The following is a 20,795-nucleotide window of genomic DNA, read 5'->3' as shown; positions in this document are numbered from 1 at the left end:
GTGGGCGCCGGGCTCGGGGGGCGCCGGGGCGGGGCGGGCGCCGGGGGCTCGGGGGGCGCGCGGGGCTGGGCGGGCGCCGGGCTCGGGGGGCGCCGGGGCAGGCCCGGGGGAGCTCACGGGGGCACAGGGGCCGGGGAGGGGCCGGGGGAGAGGCGCTCCGCCGCCGCCCCCGCGGGCAGGGGTCGGGCCGCCGCCCCCGCCGGGCTCAGGCCTGCGCGTCCTCGCGGGGGCGGCGGCGTCCGGCCGGGCGGCGGCCCCGCTCCCGCTCCCGCCCGGCGGGGAGGGGGCTGTTTACCGGCGGCCCCGGCGCCTGGCTCCGCCCCCCCCTCCCCTCCCCGCAGAATGCGGTGCCGGCGGTGACTTGGCAGAAATATTCAAATTCAATAAAGGAATCAGCGCGGGGGACCGGTTCCTCCTCTCCCTCCGGACCGCGGGGGCCGCCCCGGGGCGGGGGCGCGGGGACCCGGCTCCTGGTCCTGCGGTGCCGCCTCTCCTCCCGGAGCCTGGCCGCCCTGCGGGTGCCCAGCCCCTCCCTCCGGGGCGCTGCGGACACGGCGGGGACCGGGCGCCCTTTCCCAGCTGGGGCGTCCTCCCTCGCAGCCCCCGCCGGTGCCCAGCGAACCACCGGCCCCACATCACCTGCCGCGGCCGCCTGCTTCTGCCGGCCTCCCGCCCGTCACCCCGCCCGCGGCCCGCGCACTCCCGGGCTGGGCGCCCGGCTCCCCGCGCCTCCCGGCCTCCGTCCCCAACCCGACACCCCGCATCCATCCCGCGGCGCCCTCAGAACGGCGGCGGCGACAGCACTGGGACAGAGGTCTCCGCAGACGTGGGTCCTCTCTCCATTTTCCTGAGGCTCCTCCCGTCCCATTGATGCGATGCGCGCACCGGGGTGACAGGCATCGTGTGTGTGTGTGTGTGTGTGTGTGGGGGGGGTAACCCTCCCTCACAGCCCCACAGCGAACATGTCTGAGCACCACTTGGCCTGGGTCACCACGGCCCTGCCTCCGGGGTGCGGTGGAGTGGGTGGTGGGGGCGCAGACAGGGCTAAGGGGGAGCATGGCTTGTGCCAGGGCCATCATTTTCTTAAATTACCTGGGGTGACATGGGCTAATAGGACCACAGTATTATGGGTCTAAAAGGTTCTACCCTCTCCCCCTAATCACTGCTTCCAATTCCAGATACCCCACACAGCCAGACCCCCAGATGACCTAACTCCCCCCATTACTCGGCACAGACATCCTGCGGCCACCGAGAACTCCGAGTGGTGCTGCCCCACGGCCCAGCTGGGCGGACATGGCAGGTGCCCTCCCCCTCCCTTCGGGTGCCCCAGCCCTTGGCCTTGGACAGTGTTCAGGGCCCGATTCCCGGCCAGACAGCTCCTTCCTGTGCACCTGGGTGGCTGTGGGGGGCGTGGTGCTGTCTTTGGGCAGCCCTGGGGTCCCCCTTCACCCGCAGGCCCAGTCGCAGGCGGCTGTGGTGGCAGCTGCTGTGGTGAGGGCACACGGTGACCGTCACCAGGCAAACGGGGGACAGGGACACCACACAGGCGACCAAGCACGACCGTTTCTGAGCAGAGCTCCCCAGGTTCTGACCCCGGGCCGCTGTGTGTGTGGGGCATCCTCAGAGCCCCATCCTCGGCTCAGGCAGTCTGGGCCTGGGCTGGGCCAACAGGAAGCAGGTATTCCGAGTTCACAGCCACTGGGCCTTGCGTACCCCAGGAGCACTGGGGGCTGGGCGGGCCTTGGCCCACGCCCTCTGTGGGACCCTCAGGAAGTCCTGTGGGCTCTGCAGCCTCCGAAAGGCTCTTGGCGTCTCCCATCGCCCTGTCCAACCTCCCTCGGTGCCTGGGCTTCCCGTTCACTGTCCCAGCTGCCTGCCTGAGGCAGCAGCCACAGCCCCCCCCAGGACGGAGGGAGCTGGGAGTGGAGCTGAGGGCTGAGGGGGGCGCTGTGCTCCGGTCCCACAGGTGGACAGCTGTGATTTCTGCCCCCCAGGCGGGCGGCACGCAGCTTGCATGGTGAGGAGCCGACCTGGGGAGGAAGCTGAGCGGTCGCTGTCCCATCCCCAGGGCTGGCGGGTACAGACCAGGTCAGACCCCAGACACCTTGGCTGTGACGGGCTGAAGGTCCGAGCTTCACTGTCCATCACATGGCTTTTGAGGCGCCACTGGGTGGTCCCCCAGCCAGGTCTCTGCTCCCTGACAGGCTACCCTGAGGCCAGGCCCAAGCTCCAGCCCCTCTGCACTACTCCTTGGGCCTGAGACACCCTCCCTGGGCCCGGGGTGCTAGTCCCCAGGCTGGCGCCGCTCACGAGGGCATACCCAACGTGTGAACATTCCCAGCCTCTCCTGGAAACGGGTCCCTAAGGGTCTGCACCCGAGGGCAGCTTCTGGCTAAGGGGACAGCAGAGGCCGAAACAGGCACTACCACCTCTGTGGGCCGGCCAGCTGCCCTGGCAGAGTTCACGGCTCTAGGACCCGGAGGAAGGCGTGACTGTCCCCCCACCTGGAGCCCTCTGAGTGAAAAGCCACGCAGGGTCTCATGGAGGTTTATTTGGTGATGGGCGGGGTGGTAACTGCAGTGCCGGGAAGGGGCTGGGCAGGCATCAATGCTTGTGGCCGACAGCAGGAGGCGGCCCCGTGACCACAGCAGACAGGGGCTCCTGCCCTCCCTACCAGCAGGGGCTCCGGGCGAGTCGCTGGTCCCCGGGCTCCTGGCTCTCGAGCAGGGAGGCTGCACACCTCGCCCAGCTCAGCTGTGGGAGGCGCAGCCAGTGCGCTGGACTCCCGCAGGGCTGGGCAGGGGCCTCTCTGCAGAGTGGCTCCATGAGGAGCACGTATCTATGGAAGCGGTGCGAGAGTGCCGCCTCGGCCCCGAGCCGGAGCCGGAGCCGGAGCCGGAGTGAGGCTGGGGAGGCCAGGAGGCAGGGAGGCCGGGGCTCACCCCTGCAGGTGCCGTAGCTCGGGCGGCAGGTCGCACCCGGTGTATGCGTCATTGGTGATACTATATTCCAGCAATGCGCCAAAGCAGGGGTCCTGGGGGGACACAGGATTTAGAGTGGGCAGGCGGGCAGCTCCCCACCCTCAGCCCCTCCTTAGGGGACTCCTGTCCCAGGTGGCAGCTCACTCTGACCAGGACGTAGGGGTTCCCCACCACGATCAGTAAGGCTTTGGGTCTGGTGACGGCCACATTAAATCTCTTTGAGTTGGACAAGAAACCCAGGAAATACCGATCATCTTCAAACCGGTCTTCGTTTGACCGCACCTGGAAACACCACGGCGAAGAAACACGGTGCTCACGTTTCGTGGCACGGAAAAAACTCTCGACATGTAAGACACACTTAGCAATACTAAACATCATCAGTAGGACCTCATTTTTGGCTAAAAAAGAAAAAAGTAGCCTTCGCAGACATGGCTGTGGTTAGAGCATCGGCCTACACACGGGAGGGTCTGGGGTTCGATTTTGATCAAGGGCACGGAACTGGGTGGCAGGTCTGATCCCCGCCCCCGTCAGGGCACATGTGGGAGGCAACCTATCGATGTGTCTGTTACATCAATGTTTCTCTCTCCCCCGCCTCCGGCCCTTCCCTTCCATCCTCTAAAAAAAAGTGGAAAAATATATCCAAATACCCCCACCCTGGGGCGAGGCTAGAAAAAAAGGAAAAAGGTGGCAGGGGGTGGGGAGGAGCCTCGCCGCCTCTGCCTGCAGAGCCCCCCACCTGTGGGCTCAGCACAGGGAGGGGCGGCTCGGGCCAGGGTTCCTTCCTGATTCGAGGCCCCAGCGCAGGGCACCTACGGTCGAGATGATGATCACCAAGTGCTCTTGCCCTTGGAACTCCTCCACTGATCCGACCTTTATGTCCATCAGGTCCACGTTCCTCAGAAGAATTTTTATCTTCTCCACCTTTGAAGCAGAGAAAAAAGATTAAAGATAAAATGTTACATAGCTGACCCTTTCTTTCCATATCGCAGCAAAAGTGCAGTCTGACAACGTGCAGACGGCTTCTCGATCCCCACTGTATTTAACCCGACCACCCCAGGCACAGCCCACACCCAGGCTCAGCACCGTTCCTATGGGGGTGAGGCAGTGACGCCCCATGGGGCCCTCCCGGCCTGAGCCTTCTCCACGCCCGCGGCTGGAGCCAGGCCGCCAGGAGGACAGACGCCATGACCAGTGGCACGGAGCAGGGGAAGGCGAGCTCGCCCTCAAGGAGCGGGGACGGCCGAGTCAAGTGGCGAGACTCGGGACGAAGTGGGTTCCAGGTGTTGGGGGACCAGGTCTCCAATGGGCGTTGGGAAAAAAATATTGGAAAAGGGTGTATTTGAAAGAAAACTCGACGGTAGGCGACTCCTCCCCAGGACACCGGGAAGGGTTGAGGTCAGAGCAGGGCTCGGCGCCCCAGCAGGCCCAGAGCAGGCCCGGGTCCCAGCGGGGTGGTGAGACTCGCAGGGAGAGGCCAGGGCAGTGCTAACAGGTGAAGGATGCTCCTGACAACAGCAGGCAGCGCACCTGCCGCGGGGCCCGAGGTCGGGGAGGTGGAGTGCCCGAGTCTGCACAGGCCTCTCCGCAGCGACTAGCAGACACCCCTCAGGAGACGGGGACGCAGAGACCAGGGGTGCACGCAGCTGGTGAGCACCCCACCGAGCAAGGTGGCATGCTGACCAGTTGTCCCAAGAAGAAAAATGTGTGTTGATGAAAGGTGGAATTTTTAAAACTCACCAGGAAGAGCACAAAGGAAGAACTAGGGTGGGGGCAGGTCTGAGGCTCACCATGAGGGACTGGGGCGAGGGTATGGGGGGAGGGGGGTGCCGCGAGGGAGTCGGAGCCCAGACGTGCACGTGGCACCGTGTGTGCAGGACGATACACACCACACAGACCCAAGTTGGACAGATCCTTGCCACGACCACCCCACACACACCCAGAGGCCTGAACCTTCAGAACAAAGTGGGAAAACATACCTCGCATCACAACAGGGAAGGATTTTAGATAAAACACAAAAAGCACAAACCCTATAGGAAACGGCTGACACGTCCCGTGTGTGTGTGACTACATGGAACCGAAACACACCCACACGGAAGGAACCAGGGATAAGGCCTGCTGAGACGGTCTGGAGCTCGTGACCGCCACGGGCCGAGTGCAGAAATAATGCCGACTCAGCACAACCTGCAGCCCCACCTCAGAACAACAGAGGGCACCAGACTTAAACAGGTTACAAACCCTCACCGGAGGGAGGGAATGTCATATTGACTACTAAAGAACATCTATATTTTTATTGATTTCAGAGAGGAAGGGAGAGGGAGCTAGAAATATCAATGATGAGAGAAAACCAGATTGGCTGCTTCCTGCATGCCCCCCACTGGGGATCAAAGCCACAACCTGGCATGTGCTCTGATCAGAATAGAACTGTGACCTCCTGGTTCCTAGATGGATGCTCAGCCCCCGAGCCACACCAGCCGGGCTGTTCTGCTGACTGAGAGAGAAGGAGGTGGAGAGAGAGAGAGAGAAGAAAAACATCCTGTACGAGCCCGCAACCTAGGGCAGTGCCCGGGCTGGGAATCAGCCCTGCTACTGCGCCATCTGAGCAGGAGAAACAGGGATTCTGATGAAACATAAGGCCAGTAAACACATGAAAAGACCCTCAAGTCCCTGACAGCTCAGGGACACCTCTGCTCCTTGCAGCGGCTGTGGGTGTGGGCAGTGGGAGCTACAGACTGGGGAGATGGGCGGCCAGGTGGGCTGCGCGGCAGATGGAGGATGTGCACGGCGAGCACACGGGTGACAGCTTCACGCCCGGGCAGAGGAGCCGCTGAAGCAGGGGTCACCCAGGTGCCTGGACACCCAGCCCCAGGGCCCGGTGTGGAAGGCCAGTGGGAGCCTGTCCCGGCCCCCCCCCCCCCCCCCCCGCCAAGGGCCACGGATGAGCCTGTGTCCTGTTCTTGCATGTCCTCCGTGGACCAGGAGGCACAGGAGCTGGGGAGGGGCCACACCTGCTTGCGGTAGGGCGTGATCACGCCGATGTCCTGCGCAGACACCTGGCCGCTGAGGCTCCTGGCCAGGAGGCAGCTGTAGCGCATCACCTGCACGGCCTCGGCCGGGTTGAACCAGGACGGGCTCCTGCCTTCCCGCGCCTCGCTGCCCTGTCAGGTGGGGAGACGAGAGAGGGGCCTGGCTATGGAACTGGAACCGGCTCAGCTGCAGTGCGGCCCAAGGACGAGCAGAGTCCCGTGAGGACAGCGATGGGGAGGGCGCCCGTGCCGGTGGGGACAGCCCTTTGGCAGTGACGAGTGTGGTCAGTGCGGAGCCCCTCGGGCTGCGCCCGGCCCCTCGCTCCGGCTGCCCCTCCTGGGGCAGGTGCCCTCCTCCCCGACCTGCAGGGAAGACAGGACCGATGAGCACAGACCATCACTGCGTGCCAAGGACACGCAAACCAAACTCCAGGGCCCGCCTCATGCCCACCAGGACGGCAGACAGACACGCTGCCGGGGCGGACGGGGGGCAGCAGCGCCCAGCATGTGAGGAGGTGCAGCCGCCGAGGACGTGCAGGCCCTCAGGCCCGAAAGCAGTTCCCATCTGGCTGACGTTTACTTCTGGGCATTCACCCAAAAAAACAGAACAAACGCGGGACCCAGACAAGTACACAGGGAGCAGCCGAGCGTCCATGGTGGCGTGGGAAGCACACGTGGTCTGTGCACACATGGGCTCCACGCGGCCAGACGAAGACCACCAGAGGGAGGACGCAGGCACGGGACCGCCTCACGGCGCATGGCCCGCAGCCTGAGGGCTCAGAGCAGACGCAGGGATAACGGGGGCGCCAGGGTGGGGGGTGAGGGTCAGTGGAACAGTGTCCGTCTGGGAAGATGGAGAGCTGTGGGACTGACTAGCACAGGGGCCCTGCTGGCAAAGGCAGTCGCCCGAACTCGGTGCTTCTCCACGAGGTAAACAGCGCACACAGAGCAGTAACAACGCACTGACCGGCCCTGGCTGGGTTGGCTCAGTGGATAGACTGTTGGCCTGCGAACGTTTCCAGGTTCGATTCTGGTCAAGGGCACGTGTCTGGGTTGTGGGTGCGATCCCCAGTGGGGGACCTGCAGGAGGCAGCCGATCCATGAGTCTCTCTCCTCGTGGATGTTTCCCTCTTTCGCACCTCCTTCCTCTCTGAAATCAATAAAGAAGAAGAAGAGTGCCCTGACTTCAGGCGCTTTCGCTGGGGGACTTGACTGGCCCGGGTTTACGAGGTCGGTAACCAGCAGCAAGGAGGGACACCAGCCGACGGCACCAGCCGCCCAGAGAAAGGGAGACAGACGAAGGCAGCGGCAGGAATGGCACTAACAGGCTCTCCACGGGATGGGAGCACAGCCCGCCGCTGCGCAGAGCGCCCTGAGCGAGGGAGGAGGGCGAGCCCAGGGAAGGGGCGGCGTGTCCAGCAGGTGGACCTGGAGGGAAACCAGGACAGCCAGGACCTCTGCAGCATGCACAGCAGGGAGCCGCGGCAAGGCCTCAGGCACCGGCAGGATGAGTACGGGAGCCATGGGCAGTCACGGCCCCGCCAGGGGGATGCTGAGCGGACAGCACCAGGTCAGGACACAGAGGAGCTGACAGACAGGCCCCACAGGAAGTATAAAAACCTACGTGAACCTCAGTCCTCAACAGAGAGGGGAGCTTTGGTGTCCTTAGGACACGGGAACCGTCCATTGGCCACAGACGTTAGAGCCGGGGTTACAGGCCTCGGCCCTCATCAGAGCCCATGACGCAGCATACAAGGTGACCACAGCCCTCCAGCCCCTCCGAAGTCAAGAAAAACACGTGTCTGTAACCCTCGGATCGAAAAGAAAATGGAGCCTCGGGACCAGGGGGCGCCGTGGAGCAGAGCTGACGCCCAGGCCCTGCCTCCTGCATAGACGGAGAGAACTGGGTGCACCTTCGGGACCAGTGAGGACAGGGGGCCTACAACTGAGGCTAAGGGGGCAGGAAGGACCGAAAAGCTGCAGTGAGTGAAGCAGAAGAGGAGCAGGAGGACACAGAATGAGCCCCAAGCTGGTTTCCACACAGACAGGTGCACAGCCTGGGCTCCAGCGGGCGCACGGGCAGGGGGCCCAGCAGCCAGCAAGCACCGCGGGAGGCGGCTCACTCACCCGCACTCCGTGGAAGATGAGGGGGAAGCCTTTCCTGGGGAGCTTCTCCCAGCCCAGCAAGGAGGTCACAACCTTGGGGTCGGCACAGACCTCGAGCTCCTTGTGGTAGAAGAGCCGGGAGGGTAGGGCCAGCAGGGCCGCGTGGGACCTGTAGTTCTTCACCAGCTTGGTCACCTGCAGGGCATGCAGGGGCAGCCGTCAGCCGCACCTTCCTGCCGAAGGGAAGTGATGCCCTCGCCCCCACCCCCTTCCGCCTCTCATCGCTGCCTGAGCAGAAAGCGACCGTGGCCCCAGCTGCCACTGTGACCAGAAGGCCATTCCAGTAAAGGTGACCTTCGGGAGAACAAGAGCAGGCGGCCAGGCCCGGCCGCCCAACCTGTGGCCCTAAGAGGGTGTTCTCCCTCAGGGCCCGTCCTGCCGCCCAGCAGAGCCCAGCCCAGCCCCGGGACAGGGGCACAGGGCAGGCAGACGCCCTCCCCCAGGCCAGGAGGCTCCAGGCCACAGCAGCCCTCCTGTGGGGCAGTTGTGGCTCCTGTGGACCCGGCCCCGGGTCCTCCCCACTCCCTGGTGGCCTGCCCCGTGGGTTCAGAGAGCAGCGCTTACTCGCTCACTCGCTCGCCGTCTGAGGGGGAAGGGGCTCACGACCCGGCTCGGCTCCAGCACTGGGCCCTGCAGTGCCGATTCCCGTGGTCCCCACCTGCACTGGCCACCCCGTGGGCGCCCTCTGCTGTCCCTCAGGGCCCACCCCCCGAGGGGTCTGGCTCACCAGCAGGGGGTTGTAGGCGCCACAAGCACCGAAGGCGTCTTCATCCCTCAGGTACACAGGCCGGGACATGAGTCTCTCCAGCATGGACACGTTCAGCCCGTAGGCCATGGCGAGCCGGGACTTGATCACGGGCCCCAGCTGCATGGGGTCCCCAGCAAGGATGATCTGCCACACAGACGGACCCGCTGTGCAGGGACAGCGGCTGCAACCCACGCACAGCGTCAGCCACAGCGTGCGTGGAGGGAGGGTGGCGGAGGCAGGAGCAAGCCCCAGGCCTGGATACAGCCACCTGGCGAGGCCCCACCCCTGCTGGACCCGGCCTGACCCCTGGGGACCAAGGGAGGAGGTGGGACTCGAGTGTCCCCTCCTTCAGCCAGTGAGTGTGTGTGGGGGGCTTGGGCTGACCCCAGACCCTACCACAGGCCAGTGCTCAGCCAGGACAGGGACGGGTGGGGGCAAAGGGGTGCTCCAGGGCTGGTAGTCTTTGTACCCACCACGGTGCCAGCAGCCGTGTGTGTGTGTGTGTGTGTAAGGGGGCGTGTGTGTGAGTGCATGTGTGTGAGAATGTGTGAATGTGAGAATGCATGTGTGAGTGCACACGTGTGTGAGAGGACAGGGAGGGAGGCAGCCCTCCGTGTGCCTGGGGACCAGGACGGTGCCGACAGGAGGACAGCACAGGAGGCCTCACCTGGCCGCTGACATCGGACACCAGCCCCAGAGGGATGAGGCACTCGGGCTCACTGGCCTGGCCGGCTTCGTCCACAAACACGTGTGTGAAGTGTCCGACTCTGGAGCCAAAGACGTAAGTGGTCACCTCAGTCAGTGTCCCTGGGGCGTGGTGGCCAGCCCAGGAGGCACCGCAGCCCATCAGTAGATTGAGTTCCATCCCCACTGGACCCTTCCCCACTGGACCTACCCTACACACCTGTGTAGAGAGACTTGGGGGGACGGTGAGGGGACTGCATGGTGGGGAGCTGCTGGGCAGCCTGCGGTCCAGGCTGGGGACTGCTGCCCACAGCAGAGGCATTGGCTGGAGCCCTGCTTCCTCCCTGGGCAGCTGGGATACCTTGGGTAAGTCCTGTCCCCTCTCTGTGCCTTGGTTTCCCCAATGTGTTGGGTGGAGTGCGACAGGGTAAGCTGGTCAAGCTGGGTACTGGGTACCGTTCCCATGTGGGTAGGCTGCCTGAGCCTTGCTCTTGGCTGGAGCTGCTGCCGCCAGGACAGCCTTGGGCAGAGCCAGGTTTGCGGGGAGAGAAGTGGACCAGGGACTGAGACCCCAGTGCGGGCCCCTGCTCCCGTGGAGCCACCGGCAGTGCGGGGCCCGTTGCCCTGACTGGCAGTCAGCTCGCTCAGGCACAGGCCCGAGTCTGTGCATCTCAATGGCCGCCGCCTGCCTGCCCTCCTGCCCCCCCACAGGACGGGCAGCACACTCGTTCTCTTCACGGCACGCCCTGAAGCGTGACAGTAGGTGCCTTTCTCGGAACGTAAGCGCTTACACTTGAGCTACTGTGCGGCCCACAGTTCCTTTGCTTCTTCCCTCAGACAGTGCTGCTCCTCGTTCACACTCCTCAGCACTGCCCACCGGGGGAGGGGGGTCCTGCACTGTCCCCTGGGCACTCCTGCCCCTCCAGCGCAACAGGGGCTTCCTGCCTCTGGTCTGAGTGCACCCGCATGTTCGCTCTACCCCCTCCTTCAGGGTCACCCTCCTGGGAGCCTTGGGCCCTGCAACTCTGGGTTTCAGCACAAGCCCCTTCTTGGAGGAGCCCCCTGACCGGCTGCCAGGACAGAGGCCTCCGCGCCACGCTGCCCACCGCGCTCACCGCACTCCGATCTGGTAGAAGAGGCCGGCGCTGCTGCAGGTGCTGATGATGATGCGGAAGCGCGAGGCCTTCCAGATGTCCTCCCCATCCTTGCAGTACGCCTTGATGGCCTCGATGACAGTCTGGGGGAGGGGCAGTGTGTGCTCAGTTACCAAGTGTCTTTAAATTAGACGTGATCATGTCAGGACTCCCACCAGCTCACTGTCCTGGTCCACTTCTCAGGCACAACTAAGTAACAGCCTAAGACTGTCTTCTTAAGTAAAAATACGTTTTCTTAGCGGCTTAGTCCCCATGTGAAGGACTCTGCAGCTATGAATGTGACATGTGATCCTGCAGACCCCCTCCCCCCCGCAAACGTTCCTCATAACATCATTCGTTCCCAGCTTTGGTCTACAAGCCAACCAGCCACACCTGTCCCCGGCCCGGAAGGCCGGGGGTGTGAGGGAGGGGCTGCTGCTCAGGACCGTGACGGGAGGCTCACCTCCTCGAACCGGCAGGTGGCGTTTACGCGCACCATGGTGCCCGGCCGCAGCAGGCCACTCTCGTGCAGCCGCAAGCACACGAGGTCAGCTGCGCTGTTGGAGGGCGCACACACCAAAATCCGACTGTCAGGCAGGGCGTGGTACACCTGCACTGGGCACAGGAGACGGGCAGTCAGTGCTGGGCCCTGCCCAGGACCCACCCGCTCGCCTGCAGGAGGCCTTTGGGTGCTCTGCACACGTGTGCTAACCCCAAGCCTGTGACACCGCGCTCCAGGCACCCCACACACACTCCCTTCCTGTGATGACCGGGAGGCTCCCTTCTGCCCTGACACCAGCTTTCACACCGTGCACAGCTCATAAGCAACACACGACGGACAGCCCATAAGACACACAGCTGGACTTCCAAGCTCGGATCCACAAGTGGCAGACACAGATTCCTGCCATCAACCCCCCGCCCCCAGCCGAGCTCAGGTGACCGCGCTGCCTCCGCCACCTGTAGCACCGCCTCGATGATGGTCACGGTCTTCCCGGTGCCAGGAGGTCCGAAGAGCACGTACGGGAGGGGGCGGCAGTCGCCGCTCAGGATCCTGCGCACGGCCAGCTGCTGGTTCTCGTTGAGCAGGGGGTTGAAGAACTCCTCCCGGGCCCCCGGGGTCTGCAGCCCCTCGCCTGGCCCAAGGGAGGCACAGGCTCAGGCGACAGCCAGCAGCCCGAGCAGCGGGCACAGGCACCAGCACTGGCCCGGAGGCCGTGGGACAACCGGCCAGGGGGGCGCTCCCGCAGACCAGGGGCAGGAGGCCGCGGCGGAGGCGGTGCCTGGACCTGCCCTGGCGCTACCTGCCAGCTCGGGAGAGTCAGCGTCTGAGAGCAGACAGGACCTTCCCTGTCCCCCTCACGGCAGCAGCGCCAGGAAGGCCACAACCGGAAGTCTCTGGTCGTGACAAGAGTGTTCGCTCATCTTCCCGTCACTCCATCCTCGTGACCACCCAACCAGACAGCGAGCCTGAGGGGCCTGGTCCCGGGCGCGGTCCCCGTCCCGCATACGCACCCAGGTGACTCGTCTCTGCAGCCAAGGCCGCCGGCCCCTGTGTGCCCTGGGCACCCGCCTGGCTTGTCTTGGTGGCAGGATCAGGCTGCTCCTTCTCAGCTTCCCTGATCTAGAAATAATCACGACAGCCCCCACGCCCCCCATGGTTTAAGAAGCGCTGTGTGTTTGCAGGGCTCCGTTTAAAGAGAAAACGTCTCCCCACGCAGCACGGGCTTCGTGTCCGGAACAGCGTGGTGTCCTGGCCAGCCCCCCTGAAAGCGTGGCACACACAGGACGGCCGGTACAATGCTGCCACACCGTCTACGGTTCTCTTCCGAGTTACCTTTACAAGAAACCCAAGTCACTAAGTTTGTGACGACGGCTCCGAAACCAAGGCCTTCCCTCTGACTCAGAGTGCGCCTCCCGCCCAGCTCAGGGCGAGTGGAGCTGGGCCCTGCCTCCTCCGCACTGGGCACTGAGTGCGAGAGCTCCCGGGACAACCCCCTCAGATAAGCAAGTGCCCACGTCCGCGGTCCCTGCTGGCTGTGGGCGCAGGGTCCTTCCCCGCAGAAGCCTCTCTGCCCTGTGACCTCCCCTCTCCCGGGCTGACTGCGGTCACAGGGCCCGCCTCCCGGGCCTCCTGGCAGGTGTGCCCGGGGATGTCAACGCAGTGTCTGAAACTCTGGGGTTACGTATTTTGCCTGGAAGGTCAATCCAATCCAAGCCCACCTTGCCTCACGTGTGCAATGCCTCCAAGTTTACCCACCGCCCAGCCAACCCATGAAAAGACAACGCTCTGCGTTTAAAAGCATCACGACTTAGCCCACGTGGAAGGCGAGTCACCGAACGGCGCAGCATGGCAGCCTCCGAGACCAGGCAGACCGGGCGGACGGGGGGACGCCTCTCGGTGGCCAAAGAACAACACAGATCCACATAACACCGGATACCATTTAAAAACCTGCACTTAGCAGAAACCGGTTTGGCTCAGCGGTAGAGCATCGGTCTGCGGACTGAAAGGTCCCAGGTTCGATTCTGGGCAGGGGCATATACATTGGTTGCGGGCACATCCCTGGTGGGGGGTGTGCAAGAGGCAGCTGGTCGATGTTTCTCTCTCATTGAAGTTTCTAGCTCTCTATCTCTCTCCCTTCCTCTCTGTAAAAAATCAAAAAAATATATTTAATAATTTTTTAAAAAATAAAATCACCCTCCCTTTCAGCTCTGCCCCGAATCTGGCCAGATTTCCTTTAAAAAACAAAACAAAACAAAAAAACCTGCACTTAGCACACGCTTAAAACATGCTCACAAAGCACCAGGGCCCTGGGAGACACGCTCCCGGGAGAAGAGGCTTTCTGTACTGGACACAGGACCAAGAACAAACCCATGGAAACACATGGAGAGCTTTACCTGGTGCCTGGCTCAGTATTTAGAGACCGGACTGTTTAAGTAAAATCAAACTACCTTCATGACGGTCACGTACAAATGCTGACACCCGCTGGGGTTAGGCACTTCGAAGCACAAGTCACCCATGACGGCCTGTCTGAACGTGCGCAACCCCCACGCACTCCACAGAACCACGGGCTCCCACTGCCTCCCGGCACCCAGCTCCGTCCTGCCTGTGGCTCGCGCCCAGCCCACCTGCGCGCTCCCCCAGGCTGAGATGGCGACAGGCGTACCTCGGGGGTGGGCTGCCCCTCGTGCTTGCTGTCTTGTGCACAGTTCCAACTGCCTGCCACTTGGGGAGACTGTAAGATGATTTCTTCTGGAAATAACACTTTTAAAACAAGAAAGGGCAACAAGATAGACATTACTGCAAAGTGTTAAAAAGATGAGAAGAGGAGGAAAAGCTGTTGGCAGCAGCCCCAAGTACCCATGTCGTACGCCCTGTACACTCCGGCCCCGTGGACACATCAGCCACAGCTACGCCCGCCCAGCACGTGCTTTGGAACAAAAGCCACGCTTCGTCTACTTGTAGGTATGAAAGGAATTAAATTAAGAGGGAGAGCAGAGTGCAGTCGCTTCATTTTCAATAATTTAAGTGTTATTTTTAAACCATTGAAATAAGATAACATGGACACTTCCCAGTAGAAAAAGCAACACTGGAAATCACAGTTTCACTTTTTTTTTCTTTTTTTTTTTGGTTAATCCTCACCTGAGAGTGGATGGAAAGAGGGAAGGGGGAGAGAGAAACATGGATGTGAGAGACATCAATTGATTGCCTCCTGCACACACCCAGACTAGCACAGGGAACCTGCAACCCAGGTACATGCTCTTGACTAGACGGAACCCGTGACCTTTCAGTGCACAGGCTGACGCTCTTAATCACTGAGCGCACCCACCAGGCCCCAGCTTTACTTCTAGTGTGTGTGTGTGTGTGTGTGTGTGTGTGTGTGTGGTGTGTGTGTGGTGTGTGTGTGTGTGTGTGGTGTGTGTGTGTGTGTGTGTGTGTGGTGTGTGTGTGTGTGCCGTGTGTGTGTGTGGTGTGGTGTGTGTGTGTGTGCCGTGTGTGTGTGTGTGTGTGTGTGTGTGGGCGTGTGTGTGGTGTGGTGTGGTGTGTGTGTGTGTGTGTGTGTGTGTGTGTGTGTGTGTGTGTGTGTGTGTGTGTGTGTGTGTGACAGAGCAGACTGTTTCATACAAATGTCCATGAAGCTTACAGAACCCCCTGGGCGCCCCTGGACCACAGTACCTTTTACTCCCAAGTGGCTGACGTGCTCCAGGGCGAAGTGGCAGCGCCTGCTCGTGGTCCTGCGGGGAGAGGACAGCACAAACCCTGCTGTCGAGGCTGCGCACCTGGGCCCGCGCGGAGCTGGGACCTGATGGCGACCGTGCCGAATGCTAACGCAGCTTTACAAAGTATGTGGACACTGCCAGCTCCTGGGTTCTCTCGGCTCCAGAGGCCAGGAGTCCGAGGACCGAGGATGGTGCAGGGTCTGTTTCATGAGAAAATCCCAATATCGCACCTGTCAGGACAGCAGACTCCTTTCTTCCCAGGAGTGTTCACTGTGTGAGTGAATGAGTAGAAAAATAAACGGTGGAGCATCACCTGTTATATGTAAACTCCACATCCATAGGCTCAAAGTTGTATGCTTGTTCAAATTCCGGGTTCAGTTTAAGAGTCACATCTTCTTCGTGAATCTAAAGGAGAAGCAAACACTTAACTTCCACCCTCATACTTGGTTTCTGCGGCGGTCTCTGTGGCCCATGGTGACCCCACAGGCCTGAGGGGCAACTGGTGTGACCACAGCCAAGACACCATTTCCATACACGCTTCCCGATTGCCTCCCTGGCTCTATCCGGGTCTGCACAGCATGAGCACAGCCGCAGCACCAGGCTGCCAGGGTCCACGCCTCCCCATGGAACTAGGACCCAGGGGTCTGGGACCCTCCAGCCAAACTGCTATCCTACAGGGAACGATCCCGGACCAGCATGGAGGAAAGGTGTTTCTGAGGAAGTGTGGGGGGGGGACCCTTCACTGGCCGGGCTGCAGCCGGGGTGCTAGGCACGGGTGGCAGGGTCAGGAGGCGGTGGGGATCACTGGCAGGAGCCCAGAGAGGCCAGCACAGCCAGCATCGGGTTCAGGCCTGAGGACACTGTCCCTCAGAAACACGGGAGACGGGCAGGAAGGTACAGAGTGAAAGACAAAACTAAGTGAGCCGAGACCCACCCAATGCCCAGCAGCGCGCCTGGACAACAGCCGCCCGACGGGGCCCCGCTTCTGGGAAGAGCGCGAGCACAGGGAGGAAAGGCCATCACGCCCCAACACTTGGAAACGCACCTGCTCTGTCGGCCGGCAGCTCCTTCAGCCCAACCTACTCACACCCGAGGCCTTCCGCTATGACCTTCCACACGGTGGCTCCCAGAAGCCCCTGCTCATCGCCTCCAGTGGGGAACTGCCCCTGCCGGCCCACTGCACCCTCCTCACATCTGGGACCCTCCCGCCTGGCACCCTCCTCACCCCGGGGGACCTCCCGCCTGGCCCCCTGCGCCTCCTCACCCCGGGAACCTCCCGCCTGGTGCCCTCCTCACCCCGGGGGACCTCCCTCCCTGCGCCCTCCTCACACCAGGGGACCTCCCGCCGGCGCCTCACCTTCACCACGTAGCCAATGTACTCGACGACGTGCCCGTTGTACTCCTGCGTCTTCAGAACCAGCTTGTCACCTAGAGAAGACAAGACCCACCGCCTCACACGGTGTCAGGACAGGAGACAGGTGCTGGGCCCTGACCGTGCCCTAAGTGACATTCTAACCCAAACCAAGAGGACGAGCTAACAGGACCACGTGGTGCCAGTTTAAACTGCTCCTCCCGGCAGGTCCATGCCCACCTGCGTACAGGGAAGGCCGGCTCTCAGCCAGTCCAGGGACCTCCAGCACCAGTAACTCCCCGTTTCTCTTCAGGGAGACCCCGCTCATGTTATACTCCTTCAGCTCTATTTCCGCGTGGATCTCCTCGAGCCAGAGCAGCGTGGAGAGCTTCTCCTTGTAGTTGGACATGTTCAGAAGCTGAAACGACCAGCACGCCGTGAGCACAGAGCACGGGAGCACCATGCCCCGGAGACAGCAGCTGACACGCCACACGGGAAGGGATGACTGTGGTGACCACGGGCCGTGTCTCTGTGAGCCCACCGCCCATGGCAACCTGGACAGTTGGCAGACCCTGGCACAGGACAGGACCGGGAGCTGGGTGGCCTGGGTGGTGAGGTGGAGCAGGGGTTCAGGGAGGCCTAGGGGGCAGTGCTCCGTGTGAGAGCAGCGTCGTCAGAACGGGAGGCTGCCAGCCTGGCGGCATGGCACCGCAGTCAGAGCGGGACCCTCCCGGGCATCGTAGGGTGTTCAGCAGCGCTTCTGGCCTCTGCAGCACCCTAGGTGTGACCCCAACGACATCTCCAGGGGCAGACTGTCACAGGTGGAGTGTGCCGGTTCCCAGAGCTCACACAGGGCCCGGACAGTGGCCGCCAGCGCCAACAAAGCTGAGCAACAGGCTGCCCTGGGCAGGGTCAGAGGGCACCAGCCCCCAAGTGCCCCTCTGTTCCTACCTAACGAGCTTTGATGCAGGAAAGTATCCGGCTTTCCCGAGTAACTCATCGGGGCCCCAAAACTGAGCTCAACAAGGGGAAATGCAGGATGTCTGGCAGCCACGAGACCTCCTGGCTTGGAAGGCGGAACTTGACCCATGAGAAGGAAAAACCGAGCCCCAGCAAAGCCTATGCCCCACTCAGGAGACAGGAGTGAAAGCCTCGCCCTAACTGCGTCCTTTATGTTAAAAAAGGCGAGGCAAGACTGAGCTTGTATGCGCAGACAGAGCAGACAGACAAAACGAGCAGACGTGAAGATGCAGCAATAGAACCTGTCGGAAACCCCGCGCAGAGGGGAAGTGGCGAGAGGAAAAGGAGCTGAGTGTCAGGGATGGGTGGGAGGGAAACCCCCAGGAACATGAAGAAAATGGCATGGAGGCCCGTGGCCCATGACGTGTCGTAGACACAGCGACAGAGCCCACTGTGTGCCCAGAGCCGAGGCCGGAGGCAGAGCAGGTGAGTTGTCAGGAGTGGCCGAGTGGGAGCAGCCTCCTCAGACTTTTCCAAAACCAAAGCCAATGAGCGCCCAGGAGGCCCTCGCAGGCCCACGGAACCAGAAAAGGTCAACGAGGACTCTAAATGCCTTAACAAGAACCGGTTATGCCTCATAAAACGACACCCCATGTCACCGAGTTCAAAACACACGCAGAAGTCAAACTTCTGACAACGTTAGCAGAGACGCCTCGGAGAGAGGATGGAGGCTCCTGAGGCTCCTGTGGCAGCGAGGGGCTGGGCTCAGGCCTTCACCTCTGACTATTCACACCAAACGGAACGACAGCTGAGAGCTGTGGCGGCCAGCTCCTCAGTGAAGCAGCCGCATGCACACACTCTGGGACCCGCCTCAGGCTGACACCCCTCCTCCAGCCCAAGGCCCGAGACCACGGAGCCCGAGGCCACGGAGCCCATGGCCGGGAGAGCGCGTGCAGCCAAGGCTCCTCCTACCTCGGCGAGCAGCGGCTGAAACGTCAGGATGTCAATCTTCTGCTCCACACACTTCTTCAGCCGGTCGGGGATTGGGTACTGGGGAAGGAAACTTGGGAGCTGGCGTCTTGAGTTCCTGAGGAAGAAATTCAGTTGGAAGTGATTCTTCGTTCCCAGACCTCTGTGCCAGACCCAAGTCCATGGGTCACCGCAGGGACGACACGGCCACCGCTGCCCGTCAGCGGGCGCTGACAGTTACTGCGGCCACCCTCCCGCCACCGCAGACGGCCGATGCACAGGACCCTGGGAACCAGGGGGCCCGCACCGACTACAGGGACCACAGCGCTGGTGCGCCGCTGACGGCTGCTCCGCCCGGCCTCCTCCTCGCCTGTCCCCTCCAGCTCTGCCTCCCCTGGGAGGGGCTGCCACGGGCGTCACCTCGTCGGCCACGCGCAGGAAGAGCACCACCGCTGCAGAGGGCAAACCTGAGGCGCCACGTGATGAGGGAGGGGGAGCGGGAGCGGGGACCAGGGAAGAGCGGCGGTGCGTGTCCAGGTGCGGCTGCCTCAGTGCACAGGGGCACCCGACGTGGGTGAGGGCGGTGCCCTGGGAGGCAGGCGGGCGGTCGGGAACACAGGAGGTGGGGGGACCTGAGTGAAGTGGCGGCCAGGGCGTGGCAGGCAGCCCCCCTTCCCCGTCCTCATGCGAACTGTGGGGTGCACCCGGCCACCCGCAGACAGTTTTGTATCAACACACCATCCCCCCAAGTAAAGGTGGAAGGAGCCCCCACACACCGCCTCCCCTCGGCCAGCGGTCACACCGCGAGGCCACACCGCGGTCCTTCCTGTCACGGTACCTCTTCTGCGTGGTCACGACCACTGTCGTTTTCGTGGGCGCCGGCGCCTGGGGGCTCTTGGACTTCTTCCACAGGAAGGGCTCACGTATGGCGATCAGCGCCTCCTCCGCGCTCACCACGCCCACGTCCAGGACTCGCCCGATGAGGAAGCCGGAGAAGCAGAGCAGCAGGAGCTCCCTGCAGCGGCCGGCAGTCCTTGGACAGACAAGACACGTCAGCGCGGGCCTCCGCGTGCAGAGGCAGTCGGCTCTGGGGACAGAGGCCTTTGTGGTTAATAGTTCTTTTGCAGGAAAAGGGACTTTCCACAGTAACAGTGCCATGTGCTCCCAGGACAGCCAAGCATCCCAAACAGTCACCTCTTTAACTGTCCAACCTCAGAACAGTTTTCCCAAATTTCAATCAGAACTGTCCGGCACGACCAGACACGGTTTTCACTGCTTCCTGCCCGCACTACTGCTGTGGCCTGGACCCCAGGGCCCCCGCCCCCCCCCCCCCCCCCAGGATCCCAGAGGTCACGGAGAGCCTGCCGCACACATGCCGGCTGAAGGAGCCCTGAGGCCTTGTGGTTGGAGACTGCTGGGCTCACAGCAAGGCGGGAACACTCACTCAGATCCACGTTCAAACAGGTTTACAATTCGTTAGCAAACGTAGACTGCAGACCGGGGCCCAAATGTCCAGCTGACAGGCACCCAGCAGCAGTGGCGGGGGCTCGGGACATGCAGGAGGCGGCAGAGGGGAGACGGCCCAGGCTGAGGGCGCCTGGCTGTCTTGTCACTCACAAATCAGGGAAGGGGGTCACTGCCTCACAGCTGAACTCACTCAAGCCACCGTCTCCACCAACGCTATTGAGTTTGTCCCATCAAAAGAGCTACAAACCCTGTTTATAAATTGAACCCAGAAGGACCACACATGGGACCTGAAAGAGACATGTCCCAATCAAACTCCCGGAGAACCCAGCAGCACGTACTTGGCCTCACACGTGACCATGATCAGGGCCCTTCCTCCGGGAGGGATGAGCCCACTGGGCTCCGGCTCCGTGACCTGCCCCCTCGAGCCGTCCCGTCTGCGTCCTTCCTCCTCTCCTTCACAGGCACAGTCCTCTGAGGGGACAGGAGACCGGCGGTCAGCTGGCGGTGGTCATGGCCCATGCCTGTGGACTCCCGTATGGACGCGCAAGCACACCCATCACGGACAGGACAGAAAGCTGACAGCAGGCAGCCTCTCCCAATTCAGAACTATCTGCAGGAAGCATCATGTCCAATGCACTTTGGGGTCGCCAGCTACCTCGGTCCCTTCCCCAGCCCCAAATCAGAGCCCAGAGCATCGAGGGCCCCTGGGTCCCCAGACTGGGGGGCTCTGGCAGGACCCCGTCTACCTGGGGAGACTGCTCTGCTGGGGGCCACACTGCTCTCCGCCGTCTGGTAGGTCCTGCCCGGGCAGCTGTCTAATGAGCTCTCCCGCGTCTCCGGGTCGGCAGCAGGTGCCGGGGGGCCATGCTGGGTCCCCTGCAGCCAGTGGAGCCGGAACTGTCTGGTCCTGTCCCAGCCGGCCAGCTTGCAGCTCACCAGCTTCTGAGGGACATCTCCTTTGTTCCTGCACGGAGGCTGCCATCAGCGCAGAGCGCAGGGCAGTCCCAGGGAGCGGGGGCGTGGGACGCCGAAGCCTTCGTAAGTACAAGCAGGTTTTGTGGGCAGCACTTTCACGAAGGGAAAGCCCACAGCAGG

At 62.5% G+C, this 20,795-nt stretch overlaps 1 protein-coding gene across 1 annotated transcript; it reads right to left on the bottom strand.

Moving 5' to 3' along the window:
• Positions 1-2,844: 2,844 nt before the first annotated feature.
• Positions 2,845-20,682, bottom strand: LOC118714723 (RNA helicase Mov10l1). Its single transcript, XM_045578748.1, has 19 exons — positions 20,637-20,682; positions 20,039-20,171; positions 19,072-19,320; positions 18,237-18,351; positions 16,545-16,722; positions 16,311-16,381; positions 15,267-15,358; positions 14,910-14,968; positions 13,866-13,997; positions 11,693-11,889; positions 11,199-11,345; positions 10,718-10,839; positions 9,586-9,685; positions 8,898-9,062; positions 8,132-8,305; positions 5,987-6,136; positions 3,795-3,902; positions 3,126-3,263; positions 2,845-3,034 (listed from the first exon to the last, which is right to left on the bottom strand). Exons 1-19 carry the CDS (start codon positions 20,680-20,682, stop codon positions 2,939-2,941), a joined length of 2,472 nt encoding a protein of 823 aa, XP_045434704.1. The 3' UTR covers positions 2,845-2,938.
• Positions 20,683-20,795: the final 113 nt, after the last annotated feature.

This window comes from Pipistrellus kuhlii, unplaced genomic scaffold (assembly GCF_014108245.1).
Source record: "Pipistrellus kuhlii isolate mPipKuh1 unplaced genomic scaffold, mPipKuh1.p scaffold_m20_p_101, whole genome shotgun sequence".
In the NCBI taxonomy this organism is placed as follows: domain Eukaryota; kingdom Metazoa; phylum Chordata; class Mammalia; order Chiroptera; family Vespertilionidae; genus Pipistrellus; species Pipistrellus kuhlii.
Note: the sequence above shows the minus strand (reverse complement) of the source record. Positions and strands in the feature narration are given on the sequence as shown.